The following is a 14,189-nucleotide window of genomic DNA, read 5'->3' on the forward strand; positions in this document are numbered from 1 at the left end:
ATGCACCTTTACCCCCCCCCTTTTTTTTTTGCTGATTAGGGGTGGGAGGGGTATTAAAAATGAGCTACAGGATCCTGAGCAAAGGGTCTCAGGTTTTCTTTGTCTCAGGACTATCTTTTTCAAAAAAATAATTTTGAGAATTAAGTGAAAACATATGCCAAGGTCACATTTGCCGCGTGCATGTACTAACAGATAAACGTGCAAGGCAAAAGCCTGTTTATACCACTAGCAACTGCACTGCAAAACCATCAACAGCTCACAGCCCAACCCACCTTCCAAAATGTTGGTGTGATGCATTTAAAATGTGCAACTTTGCAAGGAGGTGCCCACAAAGTCTCTTCTGTGATTTGCATATTCGTGTACAAGAACACAAACCGTTTACATGGGATTTTAGCCCGTTTTAAATGCTCAAAAAAAAAAAAAAAAGGTCCCCATGATTTGCTTTGCTTAAAATGCACACTCAAAACTTTATTAAAAACGTTTTTCAAAAAGAGTTTCATAAAGCTAGACACCAGCAAGGCTTTACCGAGGGGTGGAAAATGGATCGTATATCTTTAACCCGCAGAAGTTAAAAGGCTTTTTTTTTTTTTTTTTTGTTAGCTAACAATGGAAACTTTTTTTTAAAAAAGTGTTTCCCTCCCTCGGTCTTGCCAAGCAATAGAAAAAAAAAAAAGAAAAACTTGTTCCGCTGAGTTCAACCCCAGACAGGCTCACAACTTCCTTCCTGCTTTCCTCCCCCAACCCCCGCCTTTCACCCTCCTCCCTCCTCACCGCACCCCCCGCCCAAGTTTTTTTTTTTTTTTTTAATCTCACATTGAACAAACACTGAAGTCGCCGGGAGCAGACGCAGACGGGCACTCTCTCCTGCGCCTGGAAGGGCGCGCAGGGCCGGCCGCGTCGCCGCCGCGGGATCGCCGGCCCCCGGCCAGCAGCGTTTCTCCGCCGCTCGGTCCGCTTTTGTCTGCGCCGCTCGGGGAGGCGGTCACGTCTGAGCTTTTCCACTTTTCAGGCCATCTTGTGCCTGGGCCGTGTCGTCTGCACAGGACCCGGGGATCGGAGACACCGTAGGTAAGTTTGGCGGCTTTTTCATCGCTCCGGCTCCGGGACTCCTTTCCCCTCCCTCCCGGCTCCGGGGCGAACACGAGCGGCCCGGGTTCTGGAAAAGCGCAGCGAGAGGGGCTGGGGAGGCCGGAAAGGGGGTGGATCCTGCAGGCTGGCGCGGAGTCTGGGTGCGGGGAGAGCGGGGAGAGCCGGGAGGGAGCTGTCGGCGTTTCCCTGCTCGCCTCCCAGGCCGCGGGCTCCGCGCCCCTCCCGGCGCGCCAGGCGCCCCCCGCTCGGGCGGCCGGCGGCTCCGCGGGCGACGGCGAGGCGGCCTGGGATGCGGAGAAGCCCTGCACTTGGCCGCGCTGCCCGGGGGTTTCGACCTCGGGCCCCGGGAGGTTTGCAGAGCCGGGGGTTCCCGGCGGCTGCGGCCAGGCACGCCCTGGGTCCCTCCGGGTGAGCGCGGGTCCCAGAGCCGCCGAGAGCCGCGTCCTCCCCCACGGGGCGCGCGGGCACAGCGGCCCCTCCGTGGTGGGCGGCAAGCATTGGTTCCGGGACCGGGCCGAGCGGCTCTTCGCTCCCGGACGCGCGCAGGCGCGCCCACACCCACAAAACTCACTTGTTCGGGGGACAAAGCGGGTGCGAAAAACACCTCGGCTGCGGCCCAGCCGCGCGCCCAGACCTTCGTGGGCCGCGGGACGCAGCCCCCCGGCCAGGTCAGGGAGGTTAGCGGCCGGCACGGGACCGGAGCGCAGACGGCGGCGTGGGGCGGCAGGTCCGACCGGCTCCGGGTCGCTCCGGGTCGGTCCCGGGTGGCCAGGGAGGGTGGGGCGGGGAGGCCCCGTTTTGCCCGATGCAACCTGGGTTCGCCCAGGCGGAAGCCCGGAGAGGGTGCAGGGTGCCCTCGCTCAGAGGCCCCTAGCGCGCTTGGACCGAGTAGTGGCACACCGCCCCCTGCCCACCCGCGTGGCGCCGGGGACGAGCCTTGGAGTTTGGGAAGACGCCTCCTGAGCAATAACAAACCAGGGGGAGGGTGGGACCGCGATCAGGAAAGGCACCCCCCCCCCCCCACCGTGCTGGCCACCGACACCCCCTGGGCCGTGTCCTCGCGCAGAACCAGAGAGGGCCAGGGGCACCCGATCCCCGACAGGTGGGGGTTCCGCGGTTCGAGGCGCCCCCTCCCCGTGCCCACACCCTCCCCATGGGGTCCTGACTTTTTCTCCTTGTGTCTCCACAGGGCGCTGCGGTGTATGGAGCTCGGGGCGGGGGCTGAGCCCGTGGACTTGCCCCTCGCGCGCCGCCCAGGCCATGCCACTGCCTCTGCGCGCCGAGCCGCGGCCGCCGGGCCTCCGGGGCTGAGCCGGGAGCCGCGGGAGGCGGCGGCGCGGGCGGCGGGGCCGGAGCGGGGGCCGCGGCGGCGGCGCGGGCGCGGGACCCAGTACTATGGCTGTGTACTGCTATGCGCTCAACAGCCTGGTGATCATGAATAGCGCCAACCAGGTGAGGAGCGGCGCCCCCCGGCCCGGCAGCAGCGAGACGCCCCCGCCGCCGGGGAGCGCCACCTTGAGCCCCGGCAGCGTGTTCAGCCCCGGGAGGGACGCCTCTTTCCTCTTCCCCCCGACCGAGTCGTCGTCGCCCGAGGAGCCGGGGAGCCCCCGGGGCTGGCGGAGCGGCCGGCGCCGGCTGAACAGCAGCAGCGGCGGCAGCGGCAGCAGCGGCGTGAGCAGCCCGAGTTGGGCGGGTCGCCCGCGAGGGGACGGGCAGCAGGGCGCGGCCGCCGGCGCCCTCAGCGCCCCGGGGCCGGAGGAGGCCCAGAGGAAGCTGCGCGTCCTGCAGCGCGAGTTGCAGAACGTGCAGGTGAACCAGAAGGTGGACCTGTTCGAGGCGCACATCCAGGCGCAGGGCTCCGCCATGCCCGCGCCCCGCAGCCCGCGCCTGGGCCGGGCGCGTTCGCCCTCCCCGAGCCCCTTCCGCAGCAGCAGCCAGCCCCCGGGCAGGGCCCTGGCTCAGAGCGTGGGACGGAGGACCAAGTCCTGGGGGGAGCGGTGCCCAGAGACCTCGGAGGCCGACCCCGCGAGGAGCGCCGGGGCGCCCAGCCCAAGCCTCTCCAAGGACCAGGAGGGAGTGGCACCTCTGCCCTGCCCGGCCTCCCCGTCGGGCTCCGGGGCTCAGGGCGAAGCCCCTTCGGTGAGAATGGAGGAGGGGGTCCCTGCCCGCCCCACCTGTGGCTCACCGGCCGCGATGGAGATTGACAAGATGGTCTCCGCTCTGGAAACTCCGAGCTGCCAGGCGCCCTCGTTGGGCCAGGTCGGAGCGAACTCCGTGGTGGCTGCAGAAGTGGCAGCGAGAGCCACGTCCCCTGGGCCGCACCATCCGCAGGACCCTGCCCTCTCGGAGCTGCCGGAGAAGCCCCGGGGTGCGCATCCCTCGTCACCCCCCGCCGCCCTGGTGGAGGGCAAGGGGCTGGCGCTGGGCCGTGAGACGAGTCCAGCCCCAGAGAGCGTGGGGCCCAGCGGTGGAGAGCCCCCTGGGACGACAGCAGGGAAAGGCCGTCCGCCCTGTGGCCAGCCGGGCTCCGGGCATCCCGAAGCGGGCGCCAGGCCGGAGGAGAGGACTGTGGACGCGCAAAGCGCAGGGGACGTGGGCTTGGTAGAGCCCGGGGTGACCCAGGGTGGGACCCCAGCGGCCCGGGAGCCTCCGCAATGCTCCAGCCGAGTGGATGAAGGGTCTCCGCCGCTGGGCTTGAGTGGGGGCAGCCGCTCGGCACAGCCAGGTGCGGAGGAGGCGGAGGCGGGAATTCCCGCTGGCGGAATGCTGGAACCTTTGCCCTGTTGGGAAGCAGCAGAAGATGTGAAAGACCCTCAGCGCCTCCCTGCGGACCGGGTGGGCGTGCAGCCCGGGAGCTCCAGGGCTTGGCTGAGCCCCATGGAGGAAGCCTGCCTGGCCTGGACGTGCAGCCTGGGGGTACCAGCCCAGGGGACTTGGGGAAGCCCCCCGAAAGACAGAGCCACCCACTCAGGCCCAGAGCTGCTCTCCCCGGAGCAGGAGGACAAGCCTTTGCTGCGGGAAGCCCGCAGCCCCGGCAATATCCCTGCCGTCATCATTACAGACATGGGGGCCCAGGAGGACGGGGTGTTGGAGGAAGCTCAGGGCAGCCCGCTGGGCATCCTGCCCCTGAGGAAGCTGTCCTCTTCCTCGGCCTCCTCCGCCGGCTTCTCCTCCTCCTACGAGGACTCGGAGGAGGACATCTCCAGCGACCCCGAGCGCTGCCTGGACCCCAGCGCCGCCTTCCTGCACACCCTGGACCAGCAGAAGCCCAGAGTGGTAAGTCTTGCCCTGAGATTTTTCTAGAACTTGAGTTGCTTTCATGCCCTCCTGCATTTTCCGACTTTCTACTGAGTCGCGGAGACTGGCCCGGGCCCTGGGTCAGTCACAACTTACTATTCTCTCTGGGTGTTTGTAGCTATTTCCATGAACATCTTTAAAAAAAAACAAACCAGTTTGTATGTAGGTCGCCAGGCACTTCTGAGGAAGATGGTGTTCTCGAATGTTACCAAAATCTTCCCGATTAATCCCCAGCGGGAGTGAGCAGAGCTGCTAAGGGGAGCTGCTGTCTGACCAGGTGAACCACTTAATGCTGCGATTCTTTTAGGCAGAGGACACATGACAGGGCGGCATTGAATTGGCTCGGCCTCTATGGTAAGAGGCCAGGAAAACGGGTGATGCGATTCTGTGACAGGGCCTGAGACGTGGACATGTGGTTGTGGCGGGTCTACCGGGTGCAGAGCCACTGGGCCTCAGTAAGTTAAGTCAGGACATTGCAATCAATATTCATGGGGCCGGTGTAACTAAGATGCAGTTTTGATGTGTCAATGAAAATAAAAACCAGGCTTTGCGTTTCTTTAACCGCAGAATGTTGCGTTAGGTCAGATTGCCGGGCTAGGGACCTGGGTGATGTCTCCAGGGTGGACACCACCCCATGGACATGCGTGCTGACTGGTACGGGTACATGTTCAAGTGCATCCGCCCTGGTCCATCGTGCTGACATCTTGTTTATTTCTGCTGTGGTTAATCTCAGTCCTCGGCTGTTCTCGCTCTGAGGATGATCAGAGTGTCTTGCGGAAGACACGCGTTGAAGGTAGCGCTTCTGAAAGGGCCTGGACTTTCTCTCAGCTTTTCCAGCGTCTGGGGAAATTCCTCGCTCAGCCAGCGAGGGCTTCTTGTGCTCCTGGGGAAAGTCTGCGTGTTCGTGTCGTAGGCAGCCTTCCGATTGCATCTTGAATATCCAGCACTGTTGGTTGTGCCTCTGTGACTTAACCCACGGCACCGAGAACTTTGTATTTCTACTCTACATCCGTGTCTAAGGTGTCTTGGGCCTCAAAGCATGTTTGTCCCTCGTTCCCACTGCAGAAATCGCAGTCTGCCTTTGGGAAACCAGGGCATTTCTTTTCATGAAGCTCCGCTTTCTGTTGGTGGTCGGGAGGCAAAACATGGCCCAGGTCAGCCTGGCATTCGGTGGCCGGGACGGGGTGTCAGGCCTGGCCCACCTAGCGGAGGGCTGGCCCACCGGGAGGGTGGCGGTACAGGACGGTGGGAAGCGCTGCTCCCGGGAGACGGGCCTGCGTTCTCTGCCTTCTTGCCCACAGTTACAGGCGAGGAGGACATGGCCCTCTGTTCACGCCTCCGTTTGCGTTTTAAACCCCGAAGCAGCGCTGGCACAGCCCAGGTGCTTTACCTTGCTCTCCCGCTTTCCGTTCGCCCATTCTAGCGGCGGATCCGCAGCTCCTATGGGCCGGTTCTCAAAACAGTTAGTGCGTCTCGGGTGTGAAAAGGGCTCTCGCCTGGAAGAGAGTGGAGGGGCGAGAAATAACGACAGGTGACCCTCGGGTTTGTGTGTGTCTGTGTCAGGTGCCCGAGGGGAGCTGGCTGAGAAACTGGAGGGTGGGGCGGTGTTTTCGGCCTGCCTCTGTCCGCCGCCTTCCTGCCTTTACACAGGTTCCCAGACTCCCCCAGAGCAGGGCCAGGAGGAGTCCCTGCCCGCCCTGCTCTCTGACTCACACGAGGCTGATGGAGAATGTGTGTTGGGGGTGAGGGGGTAACCAACTGGGAATTACGGGGTCCCAGGGACATTTGAGCTTCTGGTTGAGTGCTGGCATGATAGGCTAAGTTTTCTATTTCTTGTACAGATTGTTATGGTGGAGCCGTACTTGGGACACCACAACATCTGCTCATTGGCTCAGAAATCCCTTGCTTACCAGGTATTGCTGTTTTGTCTACAGACGGCCAGACATCTTGATTGGCTGGGCTCCTCAGTGTTTCATAGATAAACCCTGAGCCAGCTCTGTCTGAGGCGCTGCGGTACCAACACCCCTTTCTCTCCTCTGGCTTTGCTGCTTGTTTTTATCCTGCACCCAGGTGCTCACACCCTCACACGTGCTCACATTCACTCACACATCTCACACATGTCCACGCTCACACATGTCCACGCTCACACATGTTCACATTCACTCACCGTCACACTCACCATTCATCCTCACACATACACATACATTCACTCATACAGATTCACACACACCCTCACCTCTGCTCACACACACTTGCACACTGTCACACCCTCACTCCCACACACACCCTTGCACATGTGCGCGCGTGCACACACACACACAGGTTTGGAACTGCGTGTTCAGCCCTCCCGCCCCGGCCCTGGGGTTTGAGCTGCTCTGCCTCTCCTCTGAGAAACAGGCCGAGGGAGTGACTGAGGCTGTGCAGGCGGAGGGGCCACCCAGAGGAGCCTGAAGCTGGCTGCTCTGTGGGCTCCCTGCCGCCTGGCCTCCCGGCCGCTCACCACTGCTGGGATCTCAGAGCCCGGTGAGCCGGGGAATTCAGAGAACCTCCCTATAGTTAACAACACGGGGAAAAGCAAGCCCTTTGGACATGCACTCTGACAATTACTTCTCCATTTAGATTATGCAAATTAGCCAAGGCCTTTTTACTGGCAGGGAATGCGGTGAGAAGGCCACTCTCCTCATTTGCCCCCATGGGAAGGAGCCAGAGAGAGCCCCAGGGAACGTGCACAGCTTGAGGCCTTTCCCGTGTCTCCTGATGAGCCTGACAGATGCATCTGTCCCTGAAGTAGAACGTTCCGAGTTTTTGCACCTGATGTCTGTTTATAAACGATGGGACTTGAAATTTGTTTGGCAGAAATGGTATTACGTGCCTTGTGTTCAGTGGCTTAAGTTCGGGCATTTATTCTTCACTGGGATCTGGACAGAAGCGAGTTTCTCCGAGCGAATTTCTCTTTTATTCTTTAAAATAACTCAAAATTAATCAGCAGTTCTTTATTTGCCTCTGTTATTCCATTCACTAGTATCTGAGCCATTGAAACACCAGGCTTAAAGTACTACATTAAAATATGTGTGCATATTACTTTAAAAAAGTAGATTTTATTGATTTGCTCCAACATTGTACTATTAATTATGGGTACAAAAAAACCCACACAAATGTTGGCTTAGCTTTCTGTGGTGTGGGGGTCGGATGGATATATAAAGAAGGATAGTACATTTTTTGGTTTCCTGTGCTTACTACTTGTTAAGGGCTATTAGAGTTTTGTTTCTTTTGCTTTTTTTTGGTATTGACTAGTTTTGTGTGTTTTTTCCAACTACAGTTGACATACAGTATTATAGTATTTTTAGGGGTGCAGCATGGCGATTAGACATTCATATAACTTAGCAAGTGATCACCCCAATAATCTAATGCCCATCTTTGTTGTCTTGTTTGTGAAAAACTAACTCACACATGTACTAAAAAATTCAGTTTATAAGGGTTCTATGTGGTTTTGAAAAGTATAAAATTTTTATTTGTGGGCAAACCAAATTAAAATTTAAAGGCCTTAGAGGATTACTTAAAAAAAAAAAAGAATGTAGTGGTAAGTACTTTTAAGTAGAAAATTCTTTTCTGGATGAGAGTGTTAAAGGCCCCGATCTGGCGGGGAGGGAGAGGGGAAATCTGAGTCAGGTGGAATATGCAGTTTTCTTGAGCCGGGGCCTCCTCCTTCTTTGTCCAGTACGTGGATCAGAACTTTCGGGCAAGGCCTCGCACCTTTCAGGTCTGGGAGGACCCTGAGTCATTTATGTGAGGTTCTGGGTGTGACTCTAGTCTGTTTGGGGACAAAGAAACCCAGACTCAGCGAGACAAAGGGGCCCATGCGTGGCTCCACTCTCTGCTCAGTTTCCTCCTTTTAAAATGTGTCTCTTGCGTGAGGGTGACGTCATGGGGGCTTGTCTAGTTCTAACTGTCTGTGACTACGTAATTCTAGACATTTGACCCAAAACGCGGTGTAGGTGACATTTCGGGGTGTCTGGAAGTGTGGCAAGATTCCTTTGGTGTAGACCTCGGGCCCAGAGGCCAAAACTGGGCACATTCAATTCTGTGCTTTTAACCCATCAGTCTATGTGTCTGTCATCTCTCTCTTCCCTGGAAGACTGGTTCTTTGTAATTTCATGTTGAAAAAGGCATCACAATAAATCATCAGTAGGATCCCAAGATTCTCATTAGTAACTAGACTGATATTAGGAGCTGTCCTGGTAGGCTGCCAGGACATGAACTGAAAAGTAAAACATGCTGATATCCGAGGGCTTTGGCCTCCTCAGATATTTCTGTTTGGAAAGTGAGGCTTTGCCTGCATAGAGCCAAAACATCGCTTCAAAAGTCTTTCATTTTTTAACAAAGATAGAAGTAGCTCAGCCAGCTGAAAATTCTTTCAAGTAAAGGTGGAGGGCATAGAGAAAAGGAGAGACTGATGTGGAGGCATTGCAAGAACACAGCTCAGGACTCACCTAGCCTTCAGGTTTTATAAGAAAAACATACTAAACCCGTCAGTTGCTGCTTCGAGAAAAATGTATTTCAGGTGTAAGAGAAATCGCTTCCAGCACTTCTGTTTTTAAGTGCTGAATTGCTGTGGAGTCACGTTTGTGATTTTGTTGGCACACACCTGTTACATGCAGTTACAGATTAGATTAGTTTGTTTATGTTCCTAGGAGCATGGATAACATTGCTTAGGCTTATTTTATTTTGTCAGGTTTGATTTTGTTATCTAAAGGTAGAGTTTTTAAATATTTAATGGAGAGAATTTTATATCTTGATAGAGAAAACTTTGGAGACTTCAGGTAATCGGCAGGAACCTGAATGAATTCAGGAACTCCTCTAGGTCCAGTTGTGGTTATGCATTCGATGTGGACGGTTCTATGGGTTTTGATAGGAGAGGAGACCTCGATGTAGGGAATGCACGGTGTGCCCTGAAGTCCGTGACCAGCATGCCTTGCAACAATTGTTTTCCTGACGAGGTAGAACTGGCACGGATGTAATTTTCACGAATCAGGGAGCGCATTGTTGATGAAATCACACCAAGCCCAACTGTGAATTCGTTAGAAACATGGGAAGCCCTTTATTTAGTTGGCCAAGTACCAGTGTATTACCTGGATGTTCGGGATTTGTGTGCCCAGTTCCCCCGGGCACGGCGGTGGTGTAAGCGTTCCCAACATCCTGGAGCAGAAACACCCCGCATGCAGCTTTCGCGCTGCCCAGCGGGTCCAGCCTACCCGAGTGAGGAGGCCGATCTTGAGGTCTGGCAGGGTCCACCAACCTCGTCACACGATCCTGGAGTCACCCTGGCCTTGCTGTAGTTCTCCCGCCAACCTTGACCTCACGGTGGTCCTTCCAGACACCTGGTCGCTCATTTTTCCAGGGGCGGATTGTTCCTTTAAAGACAACTCATGCCTCCTTGGCTGAAAGATACCGTAAACGTATATGACTTTGTGAGGCAGCGAGGCCTCTGTTTTTTACTATCAAAAAAATTAAAAACTTTTCTATCTCCTATATAGTTAACATGATGTGAATTTGGGGTTGGGAAAGGCTTGAGAGCTCATTTCTTCCAGTATCCACTTCTTACAGACGAGGAAAGCAAGCCCAGCGAGTATTCCATATAGTTACAGGACCCACATGTGCATTCTCCGTTTTCACTAACAAAACTTCACTAGTGGGTAAACCCCTTACTCACCTTGGGAGATCTGCCTTGGCTTTAAAGGTAGTACATTTTTTTAAAAAACATTGTTACAGGAATGGGGTGAATGAATGAAGCAGTAGATGGGAGACAATATCTCGTTATCTGTCCACAAAAGAAATGTTAAGCCATCTGGAAGATGAAGAACAAAGAAAGGGGGGAAAGAACAAGTAAGGCAAGCTCATGGCTTATTCCTGTGCCCTGAGCCCATAGGCGTGAGGGTGACAGACTGGGGTTTAAGAAACTGGGGTGAAACCTCTGTCTGCAAGCCCTCTGAAACATGGGGCGAGTGGGCGTGGCCTCATGGGGTCAGAGGTCAGTGATGCAGTGTGTGTATAGAAGTACCTGGCAAGCACCTGGCACGTAGTAGAGGCTCCAGAGATGCTGGGCGAGGTGGAGTTGGGAGACATCTTGGGTGCTGGGGAGGCAGTGTCTGTCTTGAGAAGCCATTGGGTCCTTCGGAAGAGACGCTCTGCATTCTCCAAAAAGTGTGGGTCCTGTAACTATATTCCAGGCTTTGTTTAGGCCCCGCTTTCCGCCCAGTACAACCCTGGGAAGTGATTCTGCCTCAGCCAGAATGTCTGGAATGAAATTAAATTTCTCCAAGACTGGTACGCAGGCTACTGCGGCACCGCCACCGTCCCATGGAGGAAGTACCTCTCAGGGCGTGTGGAGGGTGAGGCTGGCCTTACCTGCGGGAAGTCTTGACTGCTTCCTGGTGTGGTTTCCTTTTGCTCACTTGCAGGGCTGGGGACTATTTTAAGGCTGGAAATGAAAGAGACACATGGGCTTGCAGCAGAAGCGTACGCTGCACAGGCCTGGAGGAGTGAGGTCAATGACACCTTTCTGCCGAGTCTTTACAGGGAAGACCCCTCTGACGTTTTTCCTACTTGAAGGCAGGGCCTTCCCAGCTTTCTCTGATGAGAAAGGACTTGTAATCACCATCATCATCATCACCACCACCATCATCATCATCATCATCATTTTGCTGGTAAGCAACACGCAGGCTGTAGACCAACTTGTCGGGCGTGTTGCTCAGCAATTTCATGAAGAAGTCGCTATTGCCCTCGCCGGTTCGGCTCAGTGGATAGAGCTTCGGCCTGCGGACTGAAGGGTCCCGGGTTTGATTCTGGTCAAGGTCACATGCCTGGGTTGTGGGCTCAATCCCCATAGAGGGTGTGCAGGAGGCAGCCGATCAGTGATTGTCATCATTGATGTTTCTATCTCTCCCTTCCCCTTTCTCTCTGAAATCAATAAAAATATATATTTTTTAAAAAGTCATTATTAAAAAACCTGATCTTTCCTCTTATTGAGCTGTATTTTATTAACTGGATATCACTTAATGGAAATACATTCAACAGAAGGCTACTAGTCAATATTTACTACATTTTTTTATCTCCTGAATTTTTACTTTTGTTTTGCTCCCAACCAGCTCATAATCTTCACAAGTAACCAAAAGACGGTAAGCAAAAGAATGAACCCCTGTAATTTGTATTTATATAGTAAGTGTGAATGTGGGGAGAGGTATGGTTTTATCTCCCGTCTCAGATTATGTAAAAGAACGTTGCTCTCAGCCAGGGATGGTGATGGTTAATTTTCGACTAAAGTGAAGTTCGCTGTTATCCTGTTAGTCTAGCGTTTTACCTTCGTGGTAAGATCCTGGGTGGAAAGGGAAAACCAAGTGTCGCAGCATCTCAGACAAAGGCATTGAGGTCATTTCCGTTGGCCTGGGGGTAGGATTCGGGTCGGCCTGGCCCAGCAGTGATACTGTGCATTAGCGACGCAGGGTACGGTCCCATCCCGGCCGAGGAGAACTCTCCCAGAGGGAGGCCCTTTGCTCACCTTCATAAAGTTGGTCTTCGTGCATCAGAGGGCCCAAGCGAGGCACTTCTGCCTTTGGCTTTGGGGCATTGGCAATGTTTTTTTTCTTTGCCCTTCTTATGGGATTCTCTGAATTCTGCACCGCACCCCGGCTCCCATCCATTCAATCAGTGAATAAACTGATTGTATTGTTTCCCCAGAAGAAGTTGTAATGCATTTTATATTACCGGCACTTAATATTTTCAGATGCTCCGGGGGTATTCAGCCTGCCGCAGGGCGGAGGGTTCCCTGGTGACTGGCCATCCGCCAGCCCCATCTGCAGCCTCTCTGGGTTCACTGGGGTTGGTGGGCCTGGATGATGACAGGAGAGCTCACTGTACCCCCAGGCAGTTCCCAGCAAGTGTTTTTCCAGTTTCGCCGACATTCTTTCCAGGCTCAGCTCAATTTGTTTTTTCCTTCTCTATGGCAATTGATGGCTGGGTCTAGAGGATAATTCCGCAGGATCTCCTGTTAAGTGCTGTTTCCACTGCGGCCGGGAGCTGGCGTGTGCCCAGCCCTCTGCTCTGCGTGGCCGTGCGCGGGGTCCTCTTGGCCAGCGCGCCCTCTGAAGAGTAGATTTAGTAACATGTGCCTCAGAGCCGTGCAGACAGGCCCTGGGCTGGGGGCATGGGAGCAACTCGGGGTATCGCTCTGTCACCCTTATCTAACCTGAATCTATTAGCAGGAAGCTGAGAGGGCCTGTGTATGACAATGAGATAAACAGTTTAATCTCTTAAACAATGTCAAGTGGAAAATGCGACCGCAGCCAACAGCTTAAGAAATAAATGGCCCGGAGGCTTTGTTGGGACAGCAAATCCTGAGGCCCCGGTTGCTGAGACGAGGGTAGGAAAGTTGGTTGCTGGGTGTGAAACTGGGAGGTTCGGAAGACAGTGTTCAGGTTTGAGAAACCCCTGACGCCACCCTCCCCCCCCCCCCCCCCCAACAACATTGGCTGGTGGGGGGGCCGTTTTGAATGCGTTTATCATGGATAGTTTAGTCTCTGGGAAACCACTGACAGCTTTTCCTCCTCTTTGCCGTCGTCATTGCGGCCATGACAGTGGTAGGTCCCCATGGTAGTGAGCATTTGAGTGATTCCAAGTGGTTTAGGAGACGCGGGGCCTCCTCCCAGGGCTTTGCTGGGCGTACCCGAGGAGTGCAGTGAGCTGGGAAGACCAGCGATTCTCAGGTGTGGCCTCCATGGGCTTTGGCTTCATCTGTAAAATGGGTGTATTGCTGGTCTGCTCCTTCATGGGGTCTTTGTGAGTCTCAAGTGAGGTAAATCCTTGTAGAGTCACGTTGAGAGTGTGTGCTCTTTCCTGCCCAAAGTAGTTTTAAAAGAGACGGACAAGGACCAGCTCCGCCCTCCAGCAGGGTGGGCCCCCCTCCGCGTTGTGGAAAGAGACCTTGGTAAGAACCATCTTTACGGGCATGGCAGGGCGTGCCCTGCCGGACGCTGCAGTGTGGGTGGGAAGCAGGGGTGAGCGGACAGGCATTCTGGGTCCCCTCCTGGTTCCACTTCCGCTGCTCGGTCCCGCCTCCTCCTGCCTGAGTGGCCACCTTGACCGGTGTGGACTGTGGCCGAAGCTTCCTGCCCCTGTGGTTTGCCGACCTGCAGGTGAGAATGCAAATGACTGACAGGAGGGAAGAGTGGAGCGAGCCAGGAGGGCGTCGCCAGCAGGAGTCGGATGTTTCTGGAACAGGGCTCTCAGCTCCTGAGTGATTGAGAGGACTCTGCACCCCCCCTGAGCTCGAGGACACCTGACGGGGCCTGGAGTTTTCCAGGACCATGTGCTGTTCTTCTCCCTGTGTCCTGGGAAGTGAAAGGATGGAATTCAGCAAAGTCTTGAGCTTTCAAAGCAAACGTGAGCCCTGGCCGGTTTGGGTCAGTGGATAGAGCATCGGCCCATGGACTGAAGGGTCTCGGGTTTGATTCTGGTCAAAGGCATGTACCTCGGGGGCATATGTGGGAGGCAACCAATGTGTCTCTCTCACATAGATGTTTCTCTCTATGTCTGTCCCCCTCCTTTCCACTCTCTCTAAAAATCAACGGAAAAAATATAACAAAACAAACAAACAAATAAACAAAGCAGACAAGACATTCAGCAGATTCATACGGGGCACCTTCTAAGCATGACGGGCGCCGGGCTAGATCCGGAAACCTCTGAGCAGAGCTGGGCCTCCGTTCTGGTGGCTGCCCGAGTGGCCGCGTGGACCTGCACCCGGTGGCCGC

General features: G+C 55.2%; 1 protein-coding gene across 2 annotated transcripts in view; it reads left to right on the forward strand.

Moving 5' to 3' along the window:
* Positions 1 to 808: 808 nt before the first annotated feature.
* Positions 809 to 14,189, forward strand: part of ITPKB (inositol-trisphosphate 3-kinase B) — a 94,100-nt gene continuing 80,719 nt past the window's right edge. Inside the window, exons 1-3 of one of the 2 annotated variants that reach the window (XM_070401043.1) lie at positions 809 to 1,068; positions 2,279 to 4,365; positions 10,845 to 11,350. In XM_070401043.1, coding sequence (XP_070257144.1) covers positions 2,485 to 4,365; positions 10,845 to 10,862 — 1,899 coding nt within the window. In that variant the 5' untranslated portion in view covers positions 809 to 1,068; positions 2,279 to 2,484 and the 3' untranslated portion in view covers positions 10,863 to 11,350. Of the gene's footprint in view, positions 1,069 to 2,278; positions 4,366 to 10,844; positions 11,351 to 14,189 lie in introns of those variants that run through there. The other variant, XM_070401042.1, reaches the window with a different exon arrangement.

Source organism: Myotis yumanensis, unplaced genomic scaffold (genome assembly GCF_028538775.1).
Source record: "Myotis yumanensis isolate MYYU_CA2020_CCGP unplaced genomic scaffold, mMyoYum1.0.hap1 SCAF_22, whole genome shotgun sequence".
Classification (NCBI taxonomy): Eukaryota; Metazoa; Chordata; class Mammalia; order Chiroptera; family Vespertilionidae; genus Myotis; species Myotis yumanensis.